Source organism: Nuphar pumila, chromosome 9 (genome assembly GCF_984573655.1).
Source record: "Nuphar pumila chromosome 9, dmNupPumi1.hap1.1, whole genome shotgun sequence".
Classification (NCBI taxonomy): Eukaryota; Viridiplantae; Streptophyta; class Magnoliopsida; order Nymphaeales; family Nymphaeaceae; genus Nuphar; species Nuphar pumila.
This window is the reverse complement of record NC_143257.1, coordinates 116,213,834-116,231,021: the sequence shown is the minus strand read 5'-3', so window position 1 is coordinate 116,231,021 and position 17,188 is coordinate 116,213,834. Positions and strand designations below refer to the sequence as shown.

Below are 17,188 nucleotides of genomic sequence, written 5' to 3'. Positions count from 1 at the left end.
CCACAATAGAGATTGGCTTCAGGGGCATGTTAAGATGGAAGATTTGAATCCAACCTCAGGAGATATCTCATGGAACATTGAAGAAACATCTGGATCAAATGAAGGTGGCAACAATTTTCTATTGTGTAGGAACTATGATAATCTAGGCTATACAAAACTATTAAATAGTGGAAGCCTGTCTTTGGCGAAATAGAAGAGAGAGAGGAAAAAACATGGACGTAACTACATAAAAATTATCTTGCATTGTGAGTGCCTTCTTGTGTAGAATCTTGTTCATTAGTGGAATAGTCTTCTTCCTGTTTCGAGGATATCTCTCTTCTTCTCGTATTATGGAAGATGTTCAACTATTGGTTTGTGAAGAAATTCTTTGTTGATGTAACTATAAAGTAAACTCTCTCATTTCTTCCTATGAACACCACGCAGTTCTGCTTCAACATTGAATTCCTTTGGGTGTTGTCAACTTTCTTTAATTACAAGATTTCTCTATCACTCCATCGAGAAACTTTAGAGGAACTTTTGTTTCGTGCAGCTAACCCAGTAGAAAGATTGACTACTCAAAAAACTCACACAGAGAGCGAGAGAGATTTCACATCGGCAAATGCAGGTAAGCTTTAGAACTAACTAAACTAACCAGTGGTTCAATAGTAAAAGGTCGGGCTTAACGAAAAAGGCCCGTGTTCATGCAGCAAGATTGAGACATGCCAATTACTCTTTCTATCCTAAAGCTGGAAAAAAAAAATCAAATTCCATCTTGAATATAACGCATCGACTGTCAAAAGGGTATATACATGTCAAACTTCCTTAGATACTCTCTCTCTCTCTCTCTCAATAAAAGCGTTCTATATATATCTTCCAGCTAAATGGTGCACCTCTTGATTCTCACTTTAAAAAATCACATCTAACAGTTCTTTTCGGCAAATATAATTGTACAAATGTGATCTCCATTGTTGAAAACCTATAAATAAAATCTTTTCGATGTATAGATAGGATCCCCTAATGATCTAAAAAGTTTCATCCATGAGTTAGTCTGTTAGTTTTTTACCAGAAGGTCAACTGTACAATCAAATTTGTCGTAAAACACTTTAAAATATAATTTTCGTAGGTGAAAATGAAGGGGTAGACCATTTGGTGGGAGTATATATATATATATATATATATATATATATATATATATATATATATATATATATATATATCCACGATAATGTACGTAAGGATGCTGATAATTAGATTCAAATATTCCATTAATTATTGAACCAAACCTAATTAGATTTTGCATATTCTGATTTGGATTTGGATGGACAAAAACTACATGAAGATTTCCTTGTGCTATCCCTTCATGTTTGCTCCCATTTCAGATGGAAATACTAGATGGGATTCCGTGCCCTGTCACACCAGGTTGAGAGAAGGGCTTGAGGAGCTCGTATGGGACTACCCCTGCCCCTGTCCTGTTCTTAAACTCAAGATTAGTGTTCCTCCCATCTATGATGCCCTCAATCTCCTTCAACCTGCCATTGAACCTCTCAAATGCTGCATTGATCACCGGGTCCGAACTCCAAGCTGGCTCCACCTCCGAACCCAGATACTCCTCGTCCACCGAATGCGTCGACAACACATCAAGGATTGACATCACAAGTGTTGCTTGCAGTTGTGATGGGAAAGTGGCTAACAATGCAGATTCTGGCTTCTTGATGAAGTCATGGAAGTGGTCCTCGGACTCATCCTCTGTTGGAAGGATGGATCGGGCTATTGTGGCCCGGTTCGGGAAGTACCCAGCATACGGGTACTGGCCAAAGTTGACAGCTGCATGGTGGGCTGAAACTACCCAGATGATTGTGGTTAGCACATGTGTCAGGCTTTCCCTTGAATCCAAGACTGGCCACCATGGTTCATCCTTCTTATCTTCATGCCCCTTGTTTCGGACCTCGGACCACCATGACTGGAGCTCAGGGTCCGAAACCACGCTTTCAGAATCAGCATAGAAGTGTGTGACATAGTCGTGGACCCACTGCTTTATCGTTGACCAGATGAGGAGGCCATCATTTGCGAAAGGGTAGTCATCGATCACAAGCCTTAGGCCATTCTCCGCCGTTGGATCCTCTACGGCCATGCCCCTACAAGATCGGAAATCATGAAGTTACAAAGATTGCCAATGAAACTCTTGTTTTTTTTTATAGTCTAGCTGGGGTTAGGCAGACCCCTACCAGTTATACAACTATACCATTGAGTTTTGAACCTTCAACGTCCCAACACAAGGTGACGTGCACTAGCTGCTCCAACCAGACAAAAGGAGCCCCCGTTGGTACCAATGAAACTCTTGTTGATGTTTACATAATTGATACTTGGTTATCACAGTAAAGGAATATGTAAACTAGTATGAACTGAGATTTTCATAGGGTTTTTTTGCAAATCTAACCCTGCATATGCATTTCATTTGCTTGAAATCGACTATTAATGGATCATCATAATCAGGTCAAGAAATGTGATTTTGTCAGCTTGAGTATTTACAAAAATTATGAGCCAGAGAGTTTCAAGCCTCAAAAGATCCTTCTTATACATTGTAATCGGATGATCTAAGAGTGTTTCTATAAAACCAAGCATCTAGAACGCATCAGTGAAATTAAAAAAAAAAAAAAACTAAGAAAACCTCGGTGCATACTGGTTTACATATTCCAGTTACCCTATATATACAATTGTTTGTTAAAGTCTTCTTCATCCTTCATGTAACTAAGATGTATCTCTAATTTACAAGTGGCATGACCTTAAAAATCAGGCTTGTTTTTTAGGTGCCACTTTGTGAAACTCTAAAGAACTATTAAGTGCGCTTTCTTGAGAGGTCTATCAATGTCTACCATGGCATTTAGATGAAAACATTGATCGACTATCCCAAGCCTTACTTGGTTCAGCATTTGGTCAAATCAGGCTCCTCAAACTTGGTTCTGTTTTTACAAGAGTATCCGGAGGCTTGCTTGGCTAGGCCAAGCTTATGTTGAACCAGAACCCAAATGGTTGACACCTACTTGTTTAAATGTTTCTTCTTCAAAGATTATAGTTGTGAGCTGCATTGAACTCAATGAAGTGGCCAAGCTGGGCTTACCTCTGGATGAGGTCTGCAGGCAGCGCCTCATGGTCGAATCTCCACAACTTGTCGTAGGCGACCGAGCTGATCTCGATCGAGTACTTCATGGGAGCAAAGCATCTCTCAATGATGCCACCAGCATTGATCAAGGACTGTCTCGCGAGCGCGTTGATCTCCATTGTGTAGCGGAAGTGTGGGAGCAGCAGCCTGTAGATGGGGTGCATGGCACTCAGCTGCCTGTTGGCAGCTATTATGTAAGGCTCACCACAGCAATGTGTTCTTAGCCTGCATATATGGCACGGACCAAAAGCAGAAATGTTCATGACCAGTGATGTAAAATTAATCAATCAACATAAAGGCTTAAAAGATGTGGGACATGGATCTCTTCAGTTTGGCATGCGCGGATATGGATACGGATCGGTGTATAATTAAGACCAATAATAGAATAGTCCTTAGATCCTTCCAGAGGTATCCGTATCCAATCCATTTTTGTTTAGCATTTGTGTGCATTTAAGTTTGTGCAGAATCTTTTGCAAAGATTTGACAATTGTCCCTATGATATAGATTTATGTCCTCATCCAGTTGGGCAATCAAATATAAGGTGCAAGTGAGAAATGTTTGGGCCAGAAAAATGGCCTAATCAAGCTTGTCTTGTTTGGCCCTAAGGGGAGTTGGTGTAGTGGGGTGGGGCCTTGGCTGTTAGACAGGCAATCAAGGTTCGATTCTCATGGGCGTTGCCCTTCTGTGCAAGCCAACACATAGCATAGGCCCTGAGGGCAGGGGTCCTAACCTCGGAGTTTTATGCTGCCGGCACTCTAAATATAAGGCAAAGAACTAAGTCTCCTGTATCTATGAAGAACTACACAAACTTGACTGTGCCCATCTTGGGAAGCAGTAAGTATGGAGAGATCAGGTGATATTGCAGATACCGGACCAATTGTTATATGCAATCCCCACTGCATATCTCTCATGGGAACTGCTAGACTGGAGACCACACATCTCCATCAAGTGAAATGTGTGGTGGAGACTGAATATAACTGAAGAATGGGTTATATATACAATATGATCTGACTTAAACCACAGTGGCCAGAGCCATATCTAAGGATATGAGATAATATTATAGACCTGATTACAGAAACCATTGGATCTGAACCTGGTCAATGGAGTCCACTTTGAATTCAGTGAAGCACGAGTTTGATCCACTTCTGAACCCCTATATATCTGACTCATTTTTTCATTACAACTGTGGCACAAGTTAAGAGTTTAGATGGATCCAACCTATAGATGCTAAAATGTTCCGGCCCGATTTGGAACTGATTGATACATCAGTCTAGGCCTGTCAGGACATGGATCCAGTAACAGGGACCATGGTGGTCATCCAGTTGGACCAATTAGAGCTTAGTTCAACCCGAACCCAGCCTAGTTGAAGTCTTGATCAAGAGTGGCATGCTTGGATACACATGGTTAGTTTCTTACCAGTGGCTTACTAGCTGGTGAATGCCTGAGTCATGGGCTAGCACATGTGCCTTGGCAAGCCTCCATAGCCATACATTAGTGGCATCATAGCAACTGGGCGAGAACACTTGCTTCCATTGCGGTTTGGTCGAGGAAGGCGGGCGCGTGAGCTCGATAGCAACCGGGAACAATGTTCCCACATCTGTGAGGAAGAACAGGGTCCGGGACCCATACAATGTTGTGTTGGGGAGCTCTCTCACCTTGTTCACGTAGGGCAGCAACAAATCATGGTAGTCAAGTATGAACAGCCTCTTCTTCTCTACGGCCTTCTCTCAGATGCCAACCATGCATGAAAGCACACTCATATTTCATCAGATCAAGAAAGACTAAGACTTGACTCATGACTATGAACTTATTTTGCCTGGACTTGACTCATGGAGACCAATTTATTTTGCCTAGACTGACTCATGACTATCAACCTACTTTGGTTAAGTGTCTTTAAAGTCTACATTGGATCAAGTCTGTACTTGCACATGGACCATTAAATCAAACAGACGTAGAAACATAGATCAGATCTAAGACTCAAAAACCATATTAATTATATATTCGGAGTTGGATCAAGGACTGGAGACTTGATCTATTGGAGCCTTAGGTTATAAGGTTGAATTAGTGAACTATGTAGAGCCAAGACAGTCCTGGCTGAGTCTTCAACATGGTTGATTTTGGACTAGGACCAAGTTAACAACTTGAGAGCAGACTAGCCTCTGTTCTATCCCAGTTGTGCCTAAACCCGTCATTGCTAAATACCAAGGATGGGATGCCCTAGCATACATGGTCCAGGAAAGCAAGATTGGTCGTTAGAGAGAGAGAGAGAGAGGACCTCTTCAACAGTCATGAAAGCTCCGATTTCTTTATCAATGTGTTCTTTGGTGATGGCTGATTCAGGAGGGCCATAGATGTTGGGATCAAGTTTGCTGACAATAGGAAACTCCTGCAGATATCAAGTTGAGAATTAGCCATATTAGGAATTGAAAACCATATTACATGAATGAGCAAAAAAGGCTAAGCTCGTGCGCCATAAGAACAAACGTAAAAGAATGCTATTAGGGTGTGTTTGCAGGGCTTCGAGATTCTGGAACACCTTGAATGATTTTTACAGAAGTTGCATTTTCTTTGGAAATTTTCCAAGAAATTGTAGGTGATGATTGTTAGAATTAATCTCCTAAAAGTGGGGTGAAGTGACTAGACTAGCTTCAACCAAAGAAAATTTTGTTGAGCCCAAATAAAATTTTGTAAGAATGTGAATATAAAAGGAGCAAGGAAATATTAAGAAACAAAGAAAACAAAAATGTTGGATGAAGATAATGTGGTCATGAAAAGAAGTAGCTTTTGGCCTATTGCAATTAGGGGTGGCAATTTCTGACACGACCCGCCAACCCACCTCTTAGGCGGGTTCGGGTTGGGCTTAAGCCAACCCGTTTAATAAACGGGTCGACCCGTGTAACCCGTTTATTAAACAGGTCGGTTCTGGTTGGGGGTATGCCAACCCGCCAACCCGGCTGACCCGTTTAATAAACGGGTTAGGCGGGTGGGTCAACCTGCCAACCCGACCCGCCAACCCGTCTGCCCGACCCGTCAACCCGCCAGCCCGACCCGTCAACCCGACCCACCAACCTGCCTACCTGCCAACCCAATCCGTCAACCCGACCCGCGAACCTGAAAACCCGTTTACCCGACCCAACCCATTTATTAAATGGGTTGGCTGGTCATGTCGGGTTACCCGTTTATTAAACGGGTCGGGTTCGTGTTTGCCACAGCCGACCCGTTTAATAAATGGGTCGGGTTCGGGTTGAGGTATGCTGACACGCCAACCCGCCAACCCGACCCGATTGCCACCCCTAATTGCAATGGTCTCCTTTCTCCTTGCAAAATGCATCAGTTTAGATTAGACACTTGTAAATAAGCATAGGGAGATATGTCCAGCTTGTAAAGACAATAGGACTCTTGCGAATCGACCTGAATAGACTGATTCGTATCGTATCGTATGCCCAAAATCGACAGGGCTGATTCTTCAAAAATGATTAAAAATAGTTAAAATTATCTTTTAATATTTTACTGACACGTGTCATCCCTTGGTTGAAAACTGGCAGATTCATATCAATTCAGTTCAGAATCAGAATCGGCCGACTCCCAGAATCATTTTGAAAATCGATTCAAGGCCGATACAGATACTGACAACATTGCTTGACATGATTAGAATCTGGGTCCAAGGTGAACTTATGGCAGAAGATTAGCTCCCCTCACATCAAGGCAACGTTCTTGTTAGTTCTGCTTAGAGAGATGAGAAGCAAAATAGCCTTCTCAATTAACAAAAAAAGAAAACAATTCAGAAAAGAAAAAGGAAAGAAAGCTAAAGAGAGTACTCATAATGCCAATATAATTAAGGACCAATATTTCAAAATAAGCAGCACCTTGAGCAATTCAATGTTAAATGGGTTGAGCCCTGCCAGTGTCTGGCGAGCAAACTCTTCATCTCTAAACCAAGAAAATTTGTCCCCTGAAACAAACATGACCCCCTTTCTGCATGAGTCCCAACATATATGGAGATTATGCAAGAGATGCAAGAAAGTAAAAAAAAACTACAAGTTAAAAAAGAAACATACTCTCTAGAATTTCTGGTATTTCAAAGAGCAACAGCTCTTGCTCCGTCTCATCAACAGCCTTCAGTAGCCTTGGCAAGATGGACTTTTGGTTAGATGGATTCTTCAACTTAAGCCCTTCTTGGAAGAGGGTATCAATGGCAGTGAAGAAAGGGAACCCTGATTCATCCTTGTGCAGAAGAGCGAGCAAATTTGGCACCAAACCGTGGAGGACAGACTTGAGAGTCTTCACTGAGAAGGTGGCCCCCTTGACCTCTGAGAAAGCCTCATCTCTTGGGACATATGGTGACTCTAGAGCACTAAGTCTGCTTTCTGACAATGGGTCTGGATCATGAATAGGATTAGCATCAATGTTGAAACATTAGTTCTTGTAAATTGTGATTGATATACAAAATAGCAATGTTGTCAGTATCGGTATCGGTGATCCTGAATCATTTGGCCAACCCGATTTAGGTGAATCGGCCCGTACCGATTCTCATGTGAATCGTTCTGAATCGGTTAAAAAATAATTAAAAAGTAATTTCATGTCAATCAGACACGTGTTAAAACTATCAAAATAATATTTAAAAATTAATTTTAAGTATTTTTACATTTATTAAAAAATAGCCAATTCAGGTTAATTAGTATCATATCGATTTTTCGCCGATACTATAAGTATCGGCCGATACAGACAACATTGCAAAATAGCACCACAATTGTTTCCATTATCAAATAAAGGGCAATTTGCAAAAAAGGCTACCTAACTTGTCAGCTATTTTATACAAAGCTGCCCAACATTTGGATTATTACCTACATCAACAAATATCAGTGATACTCGATACATTCTCAATAAACACAATACTTATTAAAATATTGTCTTTTTCCAAAGTATCATGTTTTTTAACATGATATTAAGGTGGAAAAAAATTAATATGTTTTTACATCGTTATGCTCCATACTTATATGTTAGGAATGAGTTCATTATGACCCTCCACTAGAACCCTGAAAAAAAAATCATAGGTGCAGGTGTTCTCTAATTAATCTATATATTATTGTATATTTACTAAGAAATATGCTTTGGATCGAATTGATTTAATTAAAAGAGTTGAATATTTTATTATCAAGTTTTAATGGGAAATAAGCCATACATCTTTTTATCTCTTTAAGAAACAAATGAGTATGAAAAATTATTAATCTCATACAAGTTTTCTACTAACTGAAGGAAATAATTTAAAAGTACAACTTTTGCAAGGTCGCACTGCAAATGGGTTCTAATGAACACATTCCTCTTTTCTCTCTCTTTATCTGTCTCTTCATATATATATATATATATATAGGCTAGTAATGAAGGTAAATTTTTTGTAGATCAAATGTTACGGATGTGATCTATTTAGTAGGAAAGTTGTTTTGAATCATGTGATTATGACAAGTAATTAGGTTTTTAAAAGGGTCCAAAAATCAATGACCCACAACATGCCAAAATTTTACAACTCAAAAGATCACATTTTTACATCTATAAAGCATGATCCAAGGGTTTGTCCTTAGCAAACAAACCGTGCTGAACACATATATGTGGTTCGATTGAGTCCATACAACTTTCACCTATGATTTCTAGCTCATTAGTTTCATAAGTTCATTAGTAGTCAATATATATATATATACATACATTGGTTCCTCCTATCGTCCCATAATGTGTGGATGGTGCTGATTTTCAGTATCTCAAGCCTTATTTTGCAAATTGGACCCCACACAAGCGTTTGTGTTAAGCATGATCCATTTGCTATGAATCACTTTTTGGATTGTATTTTTTTAATAAAGAGATAAATAAGAAGACTCAATTAAGACCCGGGTTCAACCCGATTTATGAAATTTTATACCAGACCCGAGCCCGACCCGAGTTCCGATTAAGACCCACAAATTTTCAATGTAAAAATGATAAAAAAATATTATTTTACCTGGTATGTTCCAGGTTTGGGTATGGTTTCTCTTATAGTGAACCCGATTAGACTTGGGTCTAGACCCGATATTATACCCAAAAATCGGGTTCAAGTCTGGTTCCATCTGGGTCAGAACCAAACCCAACCCGTTGACACCCCTAGTCGCCATGGCAATAGGGATCAAACACCAAATAGACCAATGGCTTGGGGATCTGAAAAGGATGGTTGAAGGACCAGTGGAGATGGGACAAGGGAGGACTCCCTATGATGTAAGTATTCCAAGGATCGGCAGTTTTCGGTTTCCTCCTGCTACACAGCACTGTCCTCCTAAGGTCAAATGGTTCCCGGATGGGAATCTCATGACTTAAAATTTCACTGATTGTATTGTGCTAATTATTTCTACTTAGTAATAATACTTTTGATTTCCCTTCAAAAAAGAAAAATTACAAAAAAAAAAAAATCAAGAGCTATAAAATCTTGCTCAGATAGATGCTGTAATCGAATGATCCAATGGCAGATTCTTACTGATCAAACCATGTAGATCACATTTGTAAGGTAAGATTTCAAGAAAAGAACAATAAAAAAAATAATGAATTTCTTGACAAATTAAAACTGCCTGCAAATATAAGTACCTTTTTTTGATGGAGGTCTGCCGGTCCTGCAGCGCCTAGGGTATGGGTGTTCCTTGCCGCCTAGAACTGGCCTCTTCAAGTCATCACTCTCATCTGGACTGCCCAAGTCATTGTATGTGTCATAGTCATAGATCCTCTCAAAGGTCTTTCTCTCGCCTTTACCATTTCCACGAAGTGTTATCAGCTCCTTCGCCCTTATATTCCGAAGGCCTTCAGGTGTCGTTGATGGCAAGTAACTCTGTTTTTGCATATATCATTTTCATTTTAGGCATTACACTATACAATTTATAACTTTTTAGAGAAATTCAGAAAAGAAAAAGAAAGCAGATTATAGAGAATTCTGGTGGTACATCTTGGTATTAAACTAAAATGCAAGAAGTGCTTGGAAATGTGGTTCTGTACTGTGGTTTTTACTAATGCTTGCTCCTAGTGACTGAAGATGTAATCTCTGTGTGTGTGTGTGTGTGTGTGTGAGAGAGAGAGAGAGAGAGATCCTTTTTTTTTTATGACAAGGAACCCTTGCCGAAGAGAGGAAAACCCTCCGGTAGGGCTCCATCACCATCCTTCCTTACGTGACTCACCTCTGAAAGTTACAGACACACCTGTGCGAGCTATGTTTTTTGATAAGACAACAAACATAATTTTGTTCATTTTCATCAGCAGGTTAGTATGGCAAATAAAGATGATCAACAAACAAGATGCAAGGATTGAATTCGAACAACTGTAATGATATTTGCAAGAATATTTCTTATGTTGGGATAGCCAACAAATAATTACTGAAACAAATTCTTATGTTCATTCTTCACTATGAGATGCTAGAATTGAGAAGCTATTATCTAATTTAATTGGCATGGTAGCAAAAATCAACCTATGGGCCGAGACCTGCCCACCATGGTTCAGAACAGCTTGATCAACTTCTAGCAGAGAGAAACAATAGAAAAGATCAAAAAGAAGATGAACAATTTCTTAAAAAACACAGAGAGAGAGAGACCAGGGTCGACCAAGGTATATTATTGTGACAAATATCACTCTTTTTTCGAAAAATTATGAAAAAATAAGATAAATGGTCAAAACATTTTAAACAGCAATTTCGGGTTATAATTGCAAAATATCATGAGATTTTTCTTACAATGCAAATATCACGTTTCTATCCTGATATTTATGTTCTGAATAGTGATTTTTTGTCAAGAAAAAATTATGTGATTTTATTTGTATGTATTTTTTTTATATTTTCTTTATGAAAATCTAAATTTTTTATTATTGCCAATATTTACAAATAAAAACATGATAAATATAAAAAATGTTCAATATCACATGTTATTTTGTCAACCGATATTTACTGTTTAAAACCTGTTTTGTCACTATGGGGTACATATACATCGATGAAATGGTTAGCAGCTAGATCTGCTAGTCATAGGCCCTGGGGACAGAAAGTCCTAGCCTCGGAGTTTTATGCTGCCGGCACAATGACCGTAGGTATGGTAGGCTGAGCCAGCTCGACCAGGTCTTCTTGTCACTGGGATTTTTTATTTTTACATTGAAAATGTGGGTCTTAATCAGAACTCGGGTCAGGCCCGGGTCCTATATAAAATTTTATAAACTATACCCAGATTCATGTATTAAACGGATCTTCAGGTCTGTACCCGAGTCTTAATCGGGTCTTCTTATTTCTCCATCTCCGGGCGGGGCGGGGCGGGTCCCTGTTTCCCTCCAGTCCACTGCCATCCCTAATGTTTGGTAGGGGTCTGCTTGTTTGCTGACTCTGCTCTACCAAAAAATATTATTAAAAGATCCGCTTGTCTGGTAAGAGTAGCTAGTGCTAGTCACCTCAAAACCTAATGGTATTATTGTATAACTGGTAGGGGTCTGCCTAACCCCAGCTCACAAGATGATGGTCATTGGTAACTGTTATTTCCCACTTTTTTTTCTTAAAAATGCAATAAAATTGTGAGATATTCAATTTAAGTGATATATTGAATATCTCGCGTTTTTTATTGTTAATATCTTGTTTAATGATTTTCTTGCATTTTTTATGAGAAATTCAAAATATCATCGAGATTTGTGATTATGGGTGCTATGTCACAAAGACACGAGGACATGTGATGTGTGTTCAACTCGCAAGTTTGAAAATCTTTTGGAGAATAGGACACGGGCGCACACATGTTTTTAGTTTTTAATTAATAAAAAAACTAATTTTTTGATACTTCAATGTTAAAATATATATTTTTATTAAAATATAACTTTAAAATATTAAAAATAATATAAAAATATTGTATATATGTGTCTATAGACGCGTGTCTGCGCTATCCGCTCATGTCAGCAAGGACACGCCTATGTGTGTGGAATCTACATGTACTTTGCAAAAGAAAAGCCAACTACTGTTGATTGAAAATAAATATGAAGGAAGAAAATTTTCAAATCTTTATGGTTTTTAATAACTCGAGCTTAAGAGGACACACCAAAAATGTTGTATCGGTATCGGCCCTGAATCGTTGGTCTCCGATTCAGCTGCATCTGATACCGATACTTAGATGAATCGTTCTGTATCGGCTCATAAGTAATAAAAACTATTACGTGTCAATCATAACATGACATTAAAATAATAAAAAAATATTTTTTGGTATTTTTTACATTTATTAAAAATTAGCTGAATCGGCCCTGAATAGTATCGAAGTTCTGCCGACATACCGATAACAAAGACATTTTTATTTTTAATTCCGATAGGCACTGATACTGATAACAAAGACTCATTTTAATTTTTATTAATAAAAGCTATTTTTATATTTTAATAAATACACTGAATTTTATTAAAGTATTATTAAAATATTAAAATAAAAATAATGAAAAAAAAAACTCATACATGTCAAATGCCATAGTGTGTAACTTTTACCCAATGACACACGATATAAATGGCGTATGAGTCATGACAGTAACACATAAGCTACCACCATACATAGGTACTTACTGCAATAATAAATGAATGTATATGTGCAAGCAGGACAATTAATAAAGAAGAAATGTGCTTGGAGGAAGCATATTTACCTTGTCTGTGAAGAAGACCCTCTTTTCAGGGTTATCCTTTTGGGCATGGACCCAGGAGTTGCACGTTATATGTATGTCTCCATTGAGGAACCCACTGAGCACTATCTCTTTGAAATGCATCTCCTTGTGGTGGGCATTTGTGACCAAAACCGCACCCACCTCACCAAAATCTGCATCCACCTGAAACTTTGCTTCATATTTTTGTATGCACTCTTCTTTTTGGCCAAGTTTGGCCCATGCACTTATGGTTTTTTTCTCCTGCCCAGTGCCTGATATGTACATCAAAGAAACCTCACCTTTAGCACCAAAACATCAAGTAATGCCCTGTACAATTTCCTTCCAATAAACACCAAGTAATCGCAAAAATAGTTTAGCCATTAGCATGCAAACAAGAAAACTCTGATAATGAATGCGACCGCGATGACGGCAAGACCCAAAAAGCCGTGGTAATGGTGATCTTGGCCCCTAAACTCGCATCTTATCATCACATCACCTCTGGATCTCGTTTGTTTTGATCAAATCTGACCTCATAGATGTGATCTGCATGGTTCATTTAGTAAAGATTGGTGTGCAAATTGACTGGACCAATCTATGTGCACTCGAATCTTTCGGGATTCATAAATCTATGGCTGTAAAAACACTGAAATTTATGATTTAAAAGCTCATGTTTTATCAAAAAACATGATTCATGGGCTTTTATCAAACAAGCCATATTGAATTTGTTAGGTCAGATTTGATCAACACAACTTGCAACAGCGAGGTTTTAAGGTTGGTATGAGGATAAGGTATAAGATTAGAGATGACTGGATCCCAATCACCTTGATGTACAAGTTCCAAAAAGCATGATTCATGGGCTACCGTTAGTTGAATGGCTTCTGGATAAGGGACTTTGTGTTAGGAAAGTTTTAAAATTGGTGATTTCTTTCCACCAAAAGTGCTTTAAAAGGTTTAGTCTCAAATCTAAGAGAAATCAATTTTTCTAGTGGTTTAAATAGAGGCTTTGTTCTCTATTCTTTACTTTGGTAAGCCTTGTGTCATTGGGTGGCTTGCGGACGTTGCTGCACATCGTGCAACAACGGACGCGTCGTTCATGTGTGCGTGTGTGCGCAAGGGCGATTAAGGTGCAATATGGCGTTTTGATGGTGCACTTTGCACGCTCGCAGCGGTGCAAGGTGCATATGAGGCGCAAATGTCTGTTTTGATTTTTCGGTTTTGAGATATCTGGCTGTTTGAAAGGTTTTAATAGCATTTATATTGAGTTTAAGGCGTTTAATGACTGTTGGACGGTTTTGAAGGCCTTTGATTGATAGTCAAAGGTGGGTGACCGTCCATATACCTTTTCGTCATATTTTCAAACTGTCAGATTTATGGCCATTAATCTCATTTATCGCAAAACGTTTTGGCCTCTCTAAAAGTCTATAAATATCTTCTATTTTCGTCTTTTGAAAATATCAGAATTTCTAACTCTCCAGTTTTCTCCTTTCTATCTTCTCGGTTTAGCTTGCAGAATTCATGTGTGGGAGAGGTCATCTGTTCTTGCGAAGCAGTGACTCTCTTGAGGTTCAAGCCTAGTTGTATCCTGGAAACTCAATCGTAACAAAACCCTTTTTCGCATCTTCGGAATTTCTGGAGTAGGGTGATTGAAGTTCTAAAGATAGCGATCTTAAGAATGTGCCTTTAAGCTTGAAATCTCTTTTCTGAAATCCATTTTTCACAAGGTTGTACTAACACTTTAGGACCATGTTTTCCTGATTGGCCTCCACATTTTTTATTGATAATCCCAAGGAAAACCTCCTCCCTCTCCTCACCGCCCGCACATTGGATGGCCTTCGCTCCGATTGGTAAAATGTTTGAGGTCATCCCTCTCACAAGAGAGTACACCCAACTTCAACCTTGTGGCAAAAGATGCCACCCCTGGGTTTAGAACTTGTGACGTCCGGTGAACTTAATTGGTGACATTCACAAGTCCTTGTGAGGAGTCTCGTGTAACCAAGAAATCAGCATATTTCAGTGAGCCTCGCTGTTTACACTGTTGGTGACTAAGGCTATGGATAGAGATGGCAGTGGACCGTCTCAAAATCCAAACCTTCATCCCCGCACCAGGATGGATTTTAACCTCCACCGCCCACCTCTATCCTCATTTCAAGTCCTCCATGCCATGTCCAAACGGGGGCGAGACCCCGTTTCCTCTCTGTCAATGGTCATTCTTTGAACGATTGGGGACGGGACGGGGTGGGATTAGGACGGGGATGGGGTGGGGCGGGGGAAAGCGTAAGTCATTCCCGCATGGGGATAGATTTTAACCTTCATCCCCGCATCCATCCTCGTTTCATGCCTTTCATCCCCTGTCCAAACGGGGGAGAGGCTGGGCAGGGGCCGTTATCCCCCGGTCTATGGACCGTGGTGATTTCCAAACACAAAAAAAAAATGCTGATAGCTTGTTATTAAGGTCGCGTTTATGTGTCGCGTTTTGTGGGGCCCACAATGATAACACACTGAAAACTTCAGTTTCTGTGGAAAACCCTCGACCGGCGTGCCATTTTACATGCCGGAAGCGGGTTTTCCACGAAACGGTTCACGTGGAGAGGTTAGATTCCATTTCTGTGGCAGCGGAATCCACGGCACCCCATTCCCTGACAGGCAAACACCCCTTAAAAGTGAAAATAGAAAAGGTCTCTCTCTCTCTCTCTCTCTCTCTCTCTCTCTCTCTGTGTGTGTGTGCGTGCGCGGTTCTGTATGTTGAGCTAAGCACTCACCAGGGTTCAGTTCGGTGCTAACAAGCTCAATTTGGATGGACTTGCCAAGCAAATCGCCTATGTCATCGAGGGCACCATTGGGAAGAAGGTTGGAGATAAGCCCCTCCACACTCAGTTGCACAGATATGGTGGCCGTCACAGCAGTAGTGGTCTTCAGGCCGGCAGCAGCTTTTAGGGATTCAGATAAACTTGAGAGAACCACCAATCGGCCGGCCGGGGTGGATTCTTTACTCTCTCTATGGCGACGATGAAATTTCGTCGAAGCCGGAATCGGCATGGCCGGGAAGGAAGGTGATCTCCCATTTGGTGCAACGGAGAAACGTGGAGCAGACAACAGGAGAGGTGCTTGGTGGATGGCATGGACTTGTGGTCTGCTCAACATTTCTGCAACTTAAAAACATGAAATATGTGTCATTTTGGCATGCTGCTGTGAGAGAAAGAGAGAGAGAGAGAGAGAGAGATGATTATAATTCACCTTCTCCACGAAAGTGATCACCCCTATGACTTGAAAGTGTTTGAGAGAAAGAGAGTACCTCAAACTCTAAAGTGGATTAATGGAAGGACTAAGAAAATACGACTGTAAGAGGCACATAAGGGGCATCATATATATAGGAGATTTTCAATTGAGCTTTGATGATGACGAACCCTCCCGGAGAATTGCGTCACTTAATCGGTCTGACCCTTGCATGGTCAACACTCAAGTCCTTATGAAGCCCAACAGTTAAAAGGCACCGGACCTGAGAAGAAGGGGTCAGCACCTTTTTCCTAAGCCAACTGTCATCCGGGCGAAGTGAGCCTTGTAGTTAAGGTGACACTACAAGGTTTACAGGGCTCAATAAACATCTTTTGAGTAGAGTGCAAGGGGTTGGTGATGGGCAGGTCGGTGCCACAATAATGCCTTGGGAGGGAAGCCCAAAAAAGACCTCCATGATGATACTCCGTGGATATTGAAAAAATAACTGTTGGTGAAGATTTTCAATCACCTAATCTCAACCCGTTGGTGAAATCGAGTAGTGAAAATGTTTAGCATCTTCTGCAAAATTACCACTGCCCTTTCACTAACAGATCCCATAATGACATATAATCGAATAAATCCAACACAGTCCTAGCCATCCAACCGTTGTATACAATTAGTCTAGCCTTTTTTTAATTAAAGCACACGTTATATATATATATATATATATATATATATATATATATATATATATATATATATATATAGAGAGAGAGAGAGAGAGAGAGAGAGAGTGGTAACTGCTCACACGTTAGGTGCAAAATCAACATGCTAAATCTGACCGTATAGATGTCATCTATGTACTTGATTTTATAGGGATCAGCTCTTGAAGCGTTCTATTCGACACATCGATGGGTTTTTATAAGGTTAAAAAATCAACGGTGTAAAATCTTTGTAACTTTTTGAGGCCTCAAATATCAATTTTTTTCATCAGAACAGATGATCCAGGTGTGGATTCCTTGTAAATGGACCATGCCCGACACATTTATGCGGTTAGAACTGGAAAAAAAACACTAGAAGGGCATAAAACCCCATTTATCACCTATCATTTTGCACTTAACCCGTTACGGGTTACTAATTTTCTCTCTGTATATATATATATATATATATATATATATATATATATATATATAT

General features: G+C 39.7%; 1 protein-coding gene across 4 annotated transcripts; it reads right to left on the bottom strand.

Moving 5' to 3' along the window:
* Positions 1-1,229: 1,229 nt before the first annotated feature.
* LOC149828986 (linoleate 13S-lipoxygenase 2-1, chloroplastic-like) lies at positions 1,230-16,239 on the bottom strand. Of its 4 annotated transcripts, none has more exons than XM_090017836.1 (10): positions 16,016-16,239; positions 15,541-15,924; positions 12,785-13,053; positions 9,743-9,980; positions 7,198-7,518; positions 7,006-7,091; positions 5,415-5,525; positions 4,556-4,860; positions 3,098-3,364; positions 1,230-2,114 (listed from the first exon to the last, which is right to left on the bottom strand). In XM_090017836.1, exons 2-10 carry the CDS (start codon positions 15,920-15,922, stop codon positions 1,355-1,357), a joined length of 2,739 nt encoding a protein of 912 aa, XP_089873962.1. In that variant the 5' UTR covers positions 15,923-15,924; positions 16,016-16,239; the 3' UTR covers positions 1,230-1,354. The 4 variants fall into 4 exon arrangements, with proteins under 4 accessions (XP_089873962.1, XP_089873964.1, XP_089873963.1 ...); XM_090017838.1 differs by having other exon boundaries at positions 15,541-15,930; positions 16,074-16,212; XM_090017837.1 differs by having other exon boundaries at positions 15,541-15,930; positions 16,016-16,111.
* Between the last annotated feature and the right edge of the window lie 949 nt (positions 16,240-17,188).